Source organism: Protopterus annectens, chromosome 13.part0 (genome assembly GCF_019279795.1).
Source record: "Protopterus annectens isolate FY-2018-M chromosome 13.part0, PAN1.0, whole genome shotgun sequence".
Taxonomy (NCBI): Eukaryota; Metazoa; Chordata; order Ceratodontiformes; family Protopteridae; genus Protopterus; species Protopterus annectens.
In genome coordinates, this window is record NC_056747.1 from 39,903,654 (window position 1) to 39,918,248 (window position 14,595).

At 40.4% G+C, this 14,595-nt stretch overlaps 1 protein-coding gene across 2 annotated transcripts in view; it reads right to left on the reverse strand.

Annotated features, from left to right (window-relative positions):
• Positions 1–14,595, reverse strand: part of MPND (MPN domain containing) — a 1,899,579-nt gene that overhangs the window by 1,845,938 nt on the left and 39,046 nt on the right. For both annotated transcript variants that reach the window (XM_044090604.1, XM_044090605.1), the window contains exon 3: positions 2,989–3,194. In XM_044090604.1, the coding sequence (XP_043946539.1) occupies positions 2,989–3,194 (206 nt within the window). The remainder of the gene's footprint in view (positions 1–2,988; positions 3,195–14,595) is intronic.

The following is a 14,595-nucleotide window of genomic DNA, read 5'->3' on the forward strand; positions in this document are numbered from 1 at the left end:
GATGCATCCTGTTCCAGTCCCCCTCTATAAGTAATATTCTCTGCCGAAAGCTGATTATTTCTCCGAAAATTTTCTTAAGCTCCACAACAGTAGTATTTGAATATAAATACACACCAGTTTAATCCTCTTCCCTAGTAATAACCCACTACTGCCACAATTCTACAATTATCAGGTTTCCTCTCTGTCACTAGAGGACCTCCGTTATTAGTGTAATTATTCGTCTTTTCCTTTTGTCACTGATTTTCTGCAGATTATCCACCCTGAAATCCTTTCATCAAATTCACATGCTCATTTCTTTCCAAGTTTGTCTCCTGTAGTACTGTTATTTGCACTCTGCATTTCTTAATATAATTCATTATGCTTTCCTTTTGTCTATACATGCAAGGTCATTTACCTTCCTAGACAATATGGACCAGTGTAGCCATTATGATAAGTTATTGTTCCCACCTATTATACACAAGATTTTCCTTTTTTTTACTCATTTTCAAAAAAATAAGAAAAAAGAAAAACATGTATACAGGTTATGACAGTGAAGTAATTACAAATTATTTAAACAGGTTAGTTAAAAGCAGTAAACAGATATCAACATTAAAACCAAAATAAAGTATTTACAAAGGTGTCTATTGTTGACATATAAACGACTTTCTATATAACTAACTGTTTCCTGGTTATAATTTGCTACAGTCATTACTCTCCAATATTTCAGTTACTTTTTCCCATGCTAAATTATTTCAAGTTTCCTTTAATAGTGTTCATTTCCAACTGCGATATTGCTGACACCATATTCCTGTACTGCTTAAAAGTTGGACAAGCTTTGGATTTCCAGTTCGATGCAATGTTCTTCCTTGCAATGGCTAGGAGATTCCACAAGATTACATATTTTGTTCTTGGTACACAGTCAGGTACATCGAACAAACTAATCAGTTTAGAAATCTGGCATTTGTCATTGAATACCATTTGCAAAAAATAATTTATTTTATCCCAGTATGGTTTAATCAAATGGCATTCGTAGAACATATGTTGCCAGTCTGCTTTTATTGTTAAATCACATCTCCAACAGACAATATTTTTCTTAAACATAAGTTCCACTTTGAGGGGTTATGCAAGATCTGTGTATGAACTGCCATGCAGAGTTTCCAATGTAATGAAAATGAGGTCTGCTTTGGAGAGAGAAGAATTATTTTTTTTTCTCTATCATTTGGTACTCGCCCATTAACTGATCTATAATAGTCCCATATTTTGTCATTACCATAGCAGTTTAATTTTTTTATTTGTTTCATACATAGATAAGCACCCCTTTCCATTAATGGGTTGATTCATTAGTAATATTATATGTTCTATGAAATTAGGAACATTCTGTCTTAATACACGAGTTTTTCTGAATATGTACTGTTAACTTTTGAGTTACATGCACACACTAATGTACAGCTATTTCTTCTCATTCCATTTGAACTTATGTCACATTTTTTCAAGATTTTTTTGTTTTAATGAAAACCCTAAAACAAAAAACATTTTAAAGGATCAAGTAGCTTCTATGTTGCTCAGATGGCATCTTTAATAATTTGCTCCAAAGGAAGAATGACTGAGATTTACTTAAGCCTCCTCTCCAGAAACACCATCAGGCATTTATAGGGTGTATGAAATAAGGGTCTAAGCCGGACCTCGCAATCGTGAAGGTTTCCCCAAAACAGAAGTCATCTGAAGGGGATAATTTGCTCCAAAGGAAGAATGACTGAGATTTACTTAAGCCTCCTCTCCAGAAACACCATCAGGCATTTATAGGGTGTATGAAATAAGGGTCTAAGCCGGACCTCGCAATTGTGAAGGTTTCCCCAAAACAGAAGTCATCTGAAGGGGAAGTGAAGCAGGGAGACATCTCGGGAGAAAAACTACCTCAAAATGCTTTTACTCCTCACAACAGCCTGTATGTAAAGCAGTCCCCCCAGTTACATGCAGAGTAAGCACCTATGCTTGTGTCAAGACACAAATAATTTGCACATGACCATACAGCTGAGGACTGCAGGTTCTGGAGAAAGGCCTGCATCAAGCCCATTGCAGATTTTACTCCTTAAGGGTGCAATCGCAACTCCCAACAGATTTCAAAAACATATACCAGATATGTGGCCAGCCTGGATCATAGTGACCTGATGGACCCTCCTGAACCAGGACTTACTGGCCCAAATGGCACTCAAGTAGGGGAGTCCTTGATGTAAAGTACTTCCAGTCCATGACTGGGTGACTAAAATTACTGTTTGTAGGATCAGGCTATTTCGACTTTGGTATGAGCAAATGCAATCGATGCTGGGAACTCACAGCAAGGACAAACCTTACAGGGTGGGAGAAGTCCGTGGAGTTTCTTAATCCCCCGATATTCCACTACAGCAGAAAATGGATGGGGGCTCAAGGTCTCAATAGGCCAACATAAGCTCAATACACGAAGGAAGCAGGATGGAAGCTGATCATTTGAATTGGCCTGCTCTCGGACTGCTTGCTTTTGTGGCAATGATCCAATTTATATGCAGGTCTGCATGGAGAAACCTCCCACCAGTCCCCTAATAAAGAGCTCCCAAAAGATACAATCTTCTTGGATGCTAAGTTGTCCAAAAGCTAATTTTTCTTGTGCCAATAACTGACACCTGCAGCAGTTCTTATGTCATGCTCCTGCCTGAGGCAATAAAGATAATCAAAGTACAGGCCTTTGCTTATTTGATGGTTAGATCTACACTTGGTGTTTAATCAGCACAACCAAAGATCATGAGTTGAACTGTGTAAACAGCATAAAAGAAAAAAAATCTGCTGACCTTAGGGTAGCTTATGTAGCCAGCATATTACGTCACAGCATGCAAAAGCATGGCTGCAGAGACATCCTCATTTACTTTTCACTGACTGAGGAGGAGACAGATACCTACTGCTACGTGATTATGGAAAATTAAAAAGCTCCCTGAAAAAGATAAAGTATCAGACAAATTCATTATCAGAGATACTTACCAAATAATGTATGGAAAGCACTCCCTCACCAGGTGCCACAAGGCCATCTTTGAGTAGCACACGAAGTGTAATACCCCGGCGTGTCAGCACTGCACTTCTGCTCCCAGTCGGTTTCTCCATGGTCTCGCTTTCTTCAAGGCATAATTCCGGATCTTCTTCATCCTCCTCCAGTGTTTCTTCTAATGCAGGGGAGGATGCACTGCAACCTGGAAACAAAGAATGCAAGTTGTTAAACCATATGTGAATTGTACTTCTAAAGCTACTATTTTTTATCGATTAGACAGAACAAAAACTTTGAGAAAGTAGCACACCAGATTACAACATGGGAAAACCATCAAAAATAGTTATGAGTGGCTACAGTTCAACAGGGAGTGAATGAGCTATACAGAAAATATGAAAATTACAGTAAGTTATAAGAAATAAGCAGGCTAAAGGATGAAAGCAGAGAGAAGGTGGACAATACGGCTGAGTAAGGAAGTCAAACAGCAATAAAGGAAAAGATCAAAATGAAAAGGGAAACAGACAGACAAGCCTACAAGAAGGCTAGGAAGAGTTCCACGAATTAGGTTACAGCCAACAAAGATGGAGAAGAGAAAGAAAAATGAACACTTTTTCAGCTATACAAAGAAAATAGACAATAAGAAGGCACTTCAGTAATTTAGTAAGAAGAAAAGGAATTTAGTAAGAAGAAAAGGAATTTAGTAAAAATAAAGAACATGACAAAACTGATGACTTATTTATCTCTTCACAGAAATAAGTTGTGACAGTTAGAGTGGGAAAGCTTACTAAATGTGAAGGAAGCAAAAAATGGGCAGGTTGCAGAATTAATTACAAGAGAACACAGAAGGCAATGCAGAGTCTAACAGAATATGAGGTAGTGGGTCCAGACAGTTGATCTCCAATTATTTGGAAAAAAAAATGGCAGTTAATACGGTCATGTTTCACCCTACAAAAGAGGTGCTAAAGCAAGCTCTGGTCATCAAGGGCAACTACAAAAATGTTTCAGTGGTTCCTTTCCACAAGGAAGGAGACAGAACTGACTAGTGAAATTACAGATCAGAGTCTCCCCCAGAGTTCATTTCCTTGCTTTTGCTAAACTTGCAGCCTTAATCTGTTCTTCTGTAATCTCATATTTTAAGTTCCAGTATCAAAAGCCTTTCAGTAGGAAATCAGGAAGGGGAAAATTCTATGCTAGTTCTTGGATACAAATAAGCAGTGAGGGCTCTACAGGTTAAGGCGTTAAAATCAAAGACTACATAGTGATGAACAATACGACAGCCATATGAAAAGAACCAGCTGTGGTCACAAAGACAAGTGCCAAAAAACACAGGGAGGCTGACTAAGGCAAAATTGAAGAGAGTCATGCTGGCCAAAGGAAACAAATTAGGCCTAGCCACAAGTTCAGTTTAAGCACAGACCACCTCCACGGATACAGAAAAAAAAAGCAATTGTGTGAATTCCTAAGCCTGAAAACAAGCATTACAGAGGTTTATGTGAAAGTTGCAGTATACTGAAAAGTTCATACCTAATGCGCCTTAAGGTAATTGCACCTCAATGTCACTACTACAAGATGTAACTCAATAATGAAGTAGAAAGGAGTTCTGAAATGCTCAAGAAACTAGTTACAAGTGCACCAGTGTTAAAATATTATGCTACGTATAAGCAGTGTATTGCAAGTGGATTCCAGGAAATTATAGGATCTGTGATTACAAAATTGAAAAAAAAAAAAAAAAAATTTGATCAGATGCCCATGGGTCAACTGTATTGACGTTAATGAAACTAAGCAAAAGTGCATGGATGCCAGAAGTTTAATGGAAAAGTTTGGTAAAAAGTAGAAACAGAATGCAAAGAGAGTATAAGTCTGTACAAGAAGCATCAGAGACCGCAAAGGATGCTACTTAATCTACAAAAACAATGATCTAAAAGTGATATACATGGAAGAAAAGAAACTACTCAAAGATATGTTGTGTAGCACAGACTTACCACATATGCATGAAGAACTGCTACAGGAAGAACTAGACATTCTTTGGACAACTCTACAGCTACTAATGAAAAGGATAAAATAAAATAATTCAAAAGATTTACTAACTATAACTTAGAAGTTTAGTTTCTAAAAGATGTTAGACAAAGACTGGCCTGAGCAAAATTTATCAGTGAGGAAAGATTCAGTTATTTTCACATTAATGAAGACTTACGTTGTGTTTAGAGCTTAAATGTTCAAAGATGACAAAATAGCTCACAAGCAACCAAGACAATAAATGCTTCAGGTGATACATAAGTTCGGCAGTGGATAGAGTTGTCATCTTAGAGCAAGAGGCTCCCCAGTTCAATTCTCAGCAGGGGTGCCTTCTGTGAAGAGTGTGCATGTCCTTCCTGTGTGTTTCCTCCCACATTCCAAAGACAAGCAGTAGGTGGAATGGACACTGAATTGGTCATAGATGTGATTGCATGGTGTGAAGCGACACCCCAACCCCACGTTGGGAAAAAGGGGTTGTGGATAGATGGGTGGATGAAAGGATACATCAAGTACATCTGCAAACGGTAAACTACAAAAAGAAGAGCGAGAGATAATATACAGACCAGAAATGCTAATTCAAAATGAACTACTAGTACAGAGATCTGCCATCTGCAAGCCACACCATACCATAAAATCCAAATGATTTAACGACCTGGATCTGTCTGGCACAGAAAACAAGAGTCCTGACTGCAACCCAGTACTGAAGGAGCTATGTGGGTAGAGATGACTGAAGGGATGTGGCCTTCTCAACTCCTGAAGGGTGTGGAGGGATGCATGTGCTGGGGGACACTAAGTAGTATGATTTCCCTGGTGAAGACCACAGAAACCAAAATACCTCAGTAGCAGCGAGGGAACACCCTTCACTGCAGCCCCTGCACATTTTCACCTCAGTGCTTATCTGGGTACATGTCAGGGTTACAACAATAACAAAAAATCTTGAACCACCCCTTTCCACTGTCTGAATGATGATCCCACATAGATGACCCTAGCCACTGTTATGTGGACTGAATGAGCCAAATGGCTGGGAGGGGGATGAAGACAGACAGTGGAAGAAGAAAAGTGACTACAAGTCTGCTCCAGCTTAAGTAGCACGTTATTCTTAAAACTCCCTGAAATAATCCATGACAAACAGAACAAATGAATGTATGATTAGTGCACAGAGGTCTAAATTGTTGAAACAAGCAATACATTACCCAGTCATATCTGACAATGGTCTCCAGCACACTAGTCATTAATTCAGAAAATTCGTACAAGAGTTGAAATTCAGGCATTAACACCCTTTCACACTAGCTGCAGTGCAATGGAAAAGTGAACTATGTAAACACTTCAGCATCTCATGAAAAAGAACAGGAGCAACAGCTGGGAGGAATGTCATCATATAGATTTGCAGTATAGCAATAGTCCTATATAGGCACTCCGTCTTTAATCAACTATTAATGGGACAAAGGTGAAAAGCAACTACATCAGTAACACTGCTAATGCCCTAGTGGAGAGCACCTTTTGGCCAACAAGGATTGAAACATCCATTTCATGAGCTTCACTTGTACCCGGACTTCGGACTGGGGTCCAGTTCGATCATGGTATTAGAAACCCAAAAGGCTTGAGAGAAATTAAACAGAGGTCTAACTGGGGTCTGAATGGAGAGATGAAATCAGCAAGTAAAGGACACTGGTATTTCTAAAACTGGATTCATCCTAAACTCTTGGTGAGTACCTTCATGTGGTGGAACATGTTTTCACAAAACCTTTCCTAGATAAAATAGTTTGCACATCAGTGTTTAATGTATCATGAAGAAAGGTTAAAAAAAAACACTACAAAAACTTACAGGGTAAAAACAGCCATAAAGATGATAAAGTGGACTATTCAGGATAAAGAAGAAATTACACATTTACTATAAGGAAAAAATTATTTATTGTTACTATTACGCAAAAAGCCCAGAATTTCCAGACAAAGGAAATCCAGAAAGATAAACAAAAAAAGTTAAAGGAAAGAAAAATACCTGCACAAGAAAAACTGTCAAATGTTTCAAAGAATAAATTCATGAAAAACATTGCATAGATAAAGCAACTTTGGGCCGTCTGGAAAAAGAAAAGGAAGTTTGAATACACAGAACACAACCCAGAGATCTTTGAAAAGTCCAAAGAAAACCGGACATGGGGGAGAAAAAAAAAATTGAGATCTGGTATGGTGGAATATATGCAAAAGGAGAAAGCTAAATTAATACAAAAAAGCAGTTCCCGAGATTTTTTGAGAGAAATGCAGGCTACGCCTCCTGGATATGTAACATTTCATAACACAAACAATAATAAAACAAAGGGTGAATGCAAAAAAAGAGGATTAGCAAATCATAAGTTAAACAAACAGAAATAAAACTGAAGCTATAGATTATCTGTGAAGAAAAGGATTTAGTGTGTGCAATCCAATACAGGCAAAGTTGCAGCATAAAAGAATTACAGGTCCCCAGATTAAGGAGCAACAGATGGAGCTTTAGACATCTGAAGAAGATTTGCAACATGATGATGATGATGATGATGATGATGATGCTCTGGAACCATCTGTAGGAGGCCGGTGTGATGGTCCATTTGAAGATACACAGCATGGGAAGGAGTAGGAAACATTGGCAACACTGAAAGGGTTCCCATATGAAGGAGCAGTGGATTAAGTAGGTAGATTACTCATAAGAGAGAGAGCAAAGAAGACACTTTCAATACAGAACAAAATGATTTAAGGAAAGACCTGCTTGATTTAATACAGATTTAGACATAGTAACATAAATAATAAAGACCCAAAATATGGGAAGACTGAAAGTCTGTTTCACGAAAGAATCATGTCATGTAAAACAAAAATTATATATATATATATATATATATATATATATATATATATACACATACATACATATATATATATATATATACATATATATATATATATATATACATATATATATATATACACACATATATATACACACACACACACATATATATATATATATATATATATATATATATATATATATACATACACACATATATACATATATATATATATATATATATATATATATAGATATAGATATATATATATAGATATATATATATATATATATATAGATAGATATAGAGCGAGAGAGATATATACACACACACACACACACACACACACACACACACACACACACACACGTTTCCGACTCAGCAAAGCTCCTCGTGGTCCTGCAGAGTGGTGCTAGCAGCAGAGTGACGAAAAAGAGTGACTGTTACCAGATAAAGTATTCTTTTACTGCCTTTAAATTAGCGACTGCTTATTCTCGCCAAAAAGCGAGTTTGTAACTGCTCTACTACTTTAAAAAGCTGATTATTGCATTTTTTAACTTACCTGCACTTTAAAAGTTGTTTTTGTTGTTTAATTTAACTGTTTTAGGCTGCCCACTCAAGTGCGCTAGCCTGTGCAAAGCATTTATTGTGTTTTGTTGATATCCGTTACGGTCAAAAAAAAAAAAACAAAACAAACAAAAAACAAAACAAACAACAATCCTTGTTTCCCGCCTTTTCTGAGCTAGAATAGTCCCGAGTTCAGGTTTCAGGTTTTGCTGAATTCTGGGCTTTAGTACAAGTTCCTGTGTTGCCCATATCCTTACTTGGATAAGAGGAAGCTTCTCTGTTCACCAGTGAGAGTGGGTAGCTTTGAGCAGCCTATCTGTCCCTGGAGGAGTGGTCTTAGCCCAGAAACTAGTTGTTTATTGGCCGTTTTTGGGCCAATTCCTTCCTCTTTCAAGTCCCCTACTTTAAAACCTGCTTTAGCGTGGTTTTGCACATCGTGCAATGTAGCGCAGCGCCGTTTAAGCAGTTTTAAACAATTCCCGGCTCCACAAAGTCTGCTCTTCAATTTTTCCCTTAGAACTAGCCAAACTCTCAAAGTAAGCACTCAACCTTCATTCTACAGCCCAGCACTTGCTCAAATTTCTCAGTAAGCACTAACAAATTTCAGCACTACACCCCCTGATACTATCCAGAAGTACAAGGTTCCCTATTCGTCCATTCTAGTCAGTCAATAAAACCAGTTCCTTAAACTATCCGGGCATGTCCAAAGTGCAGTTTCAGGTATACTCTCCAGTCCAGCTGGTGAATCTGGGAATCTTGAGACAATGTTACAATTGCCTTATGTACACAGACAACCCTCCCCTTCCAACAAACTCAAATATTTGTGAGAGATGCAACTATACAGCCAAACTGGAGGCCGAGCTCTCTCAATCCAATACTGGCACACTCAGTCAGGAGGAGAAGGAAACCAATCGCACATAGACCAAACTCACCAGCAAACAAGACACAAACTCACAAAAACATACCCGGAGGTTCTAAATAAAAATCTGCCAAAGCAGCAGAGACCTCCAAAGCAGACACCCAAGCAACCGTCACCCCACAATAACCTACATGTATCACATACTTCACGAAGTCAGTGTGCCACACAGTAGCAGACTAAATAACACACCTAATACACTAGTAATTGGAGACTCTATAGTCAGGCACATTGACGTCCCACACACCAGACTGAACAAGGAAAAGGTCACTGTAAGCTGCCTGTCAGGAGCCAGCATCTGCCACATAACACAGACACTCAGGTCACTCCACAGCAGGTACAAATATGACTCTGTCATTGTCCATGTTGGTGTGAATGACCAGAGATGTACCTCCCTGGACTAAATGGAGAGACAGAGGAGCTCTCTGATCATGTAGCACAGGCCGGTAAAGACCCTGACCCTGAGTAGCCTATTGCCCTCACCATTAATGATGCCGCAGTATAAAGACAAAATGATCAATATTAACAATTGGCTAAGCTATTGGTGTCATTCATAGGGGATCCAGTGTCTGTCAGCCTGGGATGACTTGCTAGACAAGCCACGTTGCTTCGCAGGGACGGCTTGCACCTGTCACCTTTGGGCTTTCGAATACTGGCTAAAGCTCTTGCCACCCCCATAGTGTCTTTTTTAGGCAAAGCCCAAAAGACAAACCCACCTCCATAGACAATACCAGAAACAAAAAACTAAGGGTAATGCTCCTCAACGCCAGAAGTCTACACCTCAAGATGCATGCCCTCAAGGCACTCCTCAGTATGGAGAAAATCGATATCTGTGCAGTAACAGAAACCTGGTTCAAGGCTCCAGAGAGCACCCCAGCACTACCAGGATTCAACTCATACCATTCTTTTCGGCCCCAGAACTCGGACTGGACTACTAAAGGTGGGGGGAGTATCCATTTTCATCAAGGATACCCACACCTCCAGGTTAGTGGCATTGCACGAGGCAACGGAAACCATCCACGTGCAACTAACAATAGGCAAAACTGCTTTTCAGTTCATAGCCTGCTACAGATCACCCACCTTGTCTCAGGAACCCCACTCGGCATTCCTGAGAACACTGGAGAATATGAAGGTCTCACCAAACACAATGATATTGGGGGATTTCAACTACCCAAACATTGGCTGGGAAAACTACTCAAGTCCCAACACTTTTGCCAAACGGTTCCTGGAGTTTATAAACTCAAATGCCATGGAACAACTGGTCACCACTCCCACAAGAGGGCACAACATATTGGACTTGGTCATCACCAACATGGGGGCTCAATGTTCCACACCAGAGGTAAATCCCTCGTTGGTAAGATCAGACCAAAAACTTATCACAATGGACATCCACATCCCGACCCCACCCCCAGCAAAGGAAACCACTGGGAAAAATTTCTCAAAAGCAAACTTCACACTTCAAGACCGAGGTGGAAAGTTTTAAAGCCCCCGGGCTAATGGAAAATGGTACCCAAACCGCAGAATCCTTTACAAATGCACTCTATGAGCACCTGCAGGAATGCATGGATCGTTCCATCCCCAAGTAAAACAAAGACTCACTCCTCCAAGAACAGGAGGCCAGTCTGGTGGACCCTGGCCATAAACAAGCTATACAACAGAAGGAGGAAGTTATTACATGACAAGGCAAAATCCCATAAAGGGAAGGCTTCCTTGATCAGTACCAGTAAGAAACTTCGATCCCTCATAAAATCATCAAAGGTCAGCTTCAAAAGAAAAATCGCCAAAGACTCTAAAGATAATCACAAGGAGTTCTTTAGCTATGTCAAAAATCTGAGTGGCAGCTCTCAGATCTGCTCTGAGCTGGTGCATAATGGCACAAAATACACTGAACTCACAGACATTGCCAACATCCTGACGGACAGGTTCAGTGCAAACTTCAACCCCCCTTCCCACCCAAAAGGGCCTGTGTCCATCCCAGAAGAATGCAGTCCCCCAGACATCACAGACACACAGGTGAAAGCAGCACTCTCCAAAGTAAAAAACACAGCATCAATGGGACCAGATGGTATCCCGGGCTGCATCTTATACAAACTCCAACACAAAATAAACCCTCACATGAATTCACTGTTACAACTCAGCCTTACCACAAGAACTATTGCCCTACAAGCCTGACTAGCCTGGTCTGCAAGGCTATGGAGCACATTATCATGGATCTCATTAACAAAGACATTGGGAACCTGCAAACATTGGACCCCACCCAATTCGGCTTTGTTAAGGGCAGATCTTGCCTCTTAAACCTAGTTGATTTCTTTGAAACAGTTACGAAAGCCTTAGATGAGGGAAATTTAGTCCACACAGCCTACCTAGACCTCATTAAGGCCTTCGATACAATACCCCACTCAGGTATCATAAATAAGCTTACCAGCTTAAAAATCAACCCATACGTCACAAGATGGGTTGCAAACTGGCTCAGGGATAGAACTCACATGGTCAGAGTTGCAAGTGCCATGTCAAACTCTAAACCAGTCACAAGTGGCGTCCCACAGGGATCAGTCCTGGGACCACTCTTGTTCGGTATATACTTCTATGAGGTACAAGCAAACACGGGAGGACTGTGGCTGACCAAGTTCACAGATGACTGCAAACTGGGAGCCATAATCGATTTACCGGCTGACACAAGCATCCTCCAGAAAGGCCTTATGGGGACTGATACCTGGTGTCAGAACCAAGGCCTCAAGCTAAATGCAAATAAATGTATACTCATCCCCTTTGGGAAAAACAAAGAGCCCACAAACTACCATATAGGAGGAAATCCACTAATTACAGAAGAAGTAATCAGGGATCTGGGGACCCAAGTAGATAGTAACCTCTCCTTTGACAATCGCATTGCCAAAGTGGTTAGAAAGACCTTCTATATAGTCCACTTAATCACAAAACGGTTCACATCTAGATCAAGAGAGGTCATTGTGCCCCTCTACTCATCACTTATAAGGACCATAATTGAGTACAATGCCCCATTTGGGATGTACCTTACCAGACACCTGCAACAGCTGGAGAGACCTCAAAAATACCTCACCAAGAGGAAAGTGGGCCTCAAACAGTTGCCCTATGCAGCTCAACTAAAGAAACTCCAGCTCTACTCAAGTTGCTTACCGCCTACTCAGAGGTGATCTCTGCCTGACATACAAGGCCATGTTCAACCCGGAATTGTTCGACATGCTCCACCTCAAGAAAACCAAATCAACTAGAGCTACACGCTCCAGGGATTTAAACCTTAACACAACAATACAAAGGACATGCTGGAGGGATAGATGTATATCCCAAAGGCTTCCCTCGCTCTGGAATAGAATCCCAGTCCATCTCAGGCAGAGAAATCTTGACGAGTGGGTGGGGAATCGTAAATTTGCTCCTGGGATCACTTCTATGGCCCTGCTGGACAGAGGCTCAGGAATCTAGTCTAAAAGGGAGGCGAAAGCCAACAAATTCTGGCTAGGCTTATAAATGCCCTAGGGCAGATAGCCTAGTACCTACCTATGAACATATATATATATATATATCTATATCTAATCTATATATACATACACATATATATATATATATATATATATATATATATATATATATATACTTGTATATGTATATATATATATATATATACACACACACACACACACACACACACACACACACACACACACACACATATATATATATATATATATATATATATATATATATATATATATATATATATATATGTATTACACACACACACACACACACACACACACACACACTTTCGGCTGCTCCTGTCAGGGGTCGGCACAGCAGATCAACTGTTTCCATTTCTTCCTGTCCTCTGCATCTTGCTCTGTCACACCAACCACCTGCATGTCCTCTCTCATCACATCCATAAACCTTATCTTAGGCCTTCCTCTGTTCCGGTTACCTGGCATCTTCATCCTTATCATCTTTTTCCCCAATATACTCTGCATCCCTCCTCAGCACATGTCCAAACCAACGTAATCTTGCCTCTCTGTCTTTGTCTCCAAACCTTCCAACCTGGGCTGACCCTCTAATATACTTATTCTTAATCCTGGCCATCCTCGTCACACCCAGTGCATATCTTAACATCTTCAACTCTGCCACGTCAAGCTCTGACTCCTGCCTTTTTGCCAATGCCACTGTCTCCAACCCATGTAACATAGCTGGTCTGACTACCCTCTTGTAGACCTTCCCTTTCACTCTTACTGGTACTCGTCTATCACAAATCACTCCCGACACTCTTCTCCACCCACTCCATCCTGCCTGTACTCTCTACTTCACCTCTCTTCCACACTCATCATTACTCTAAACTGTTGATCCCAAGTATTTAAAACTCATCCACCTTCGCCACCTCTACTCCCTGCATCCCCACCATTCCTCTATCCTCCCTCTCATTCACACACAAATTCCATCTTAGTCCTGCTGACCTTCATTTCTCTTCTCTCTAGAGCATATCTTCACCTCTCCAGGGTCTCCTGCACCTGTTCCCTACTCTCACTACAGATCACAATGTCATCTGCAAACATCATAGTCCACGGGAACTCCTGTCTGATCTCGTCGGTCATACAGATAACAAGGTCATTTGCAAACATCATAGTCCATGGGAACTCCTGTCTGATCTCGTCTGTCAACCTGTCCATCACCATTACAAATAAGAAAGGGCTCAGAGCTGAACCTTGATGTAATCCCATCTCCACCTCAAATGCATCCGTGACTCCCACCGCAGACCTCACTGCTGTCACACTACCCTCGTACATATCCTGTACCACTCTTAAATACTTCTTACACTCCCGACTTCCTCATACAATACCACAACTCCTCTCTAGGCACCCTCTAAATCCACAAAGAGACAATGCAACTCCTCCTGACATTCTCAAAGCAAACATCGCATCTGTAGTGCTCTTTCCTGGCATGAAACCATACTGCTGATCACTAATCATCACCTCCCTTCTTAACCTAGCTTCCACTACTCTTTCCCATAACTTCATGCTGCGACTGATCAATTTAATCCCTCTGTAGCTACTACAGCTATGAACATCACCCTTATTCTTAAAAATCGGTACCAAAAGACTTGCTCCATTCCTCAGACATCCTCTCACTTTCCAAGATTTCATTAAACAAGCTAGTTAAAAACATGCTTCCACAGGTATGTCATCTGGACCAACAGCCTTTCCGTTCTTCATCCTCTTCATAGCTATCCTTACTTCCTCCTGGCTAATCACTCTGCACTTCATGATTCACTA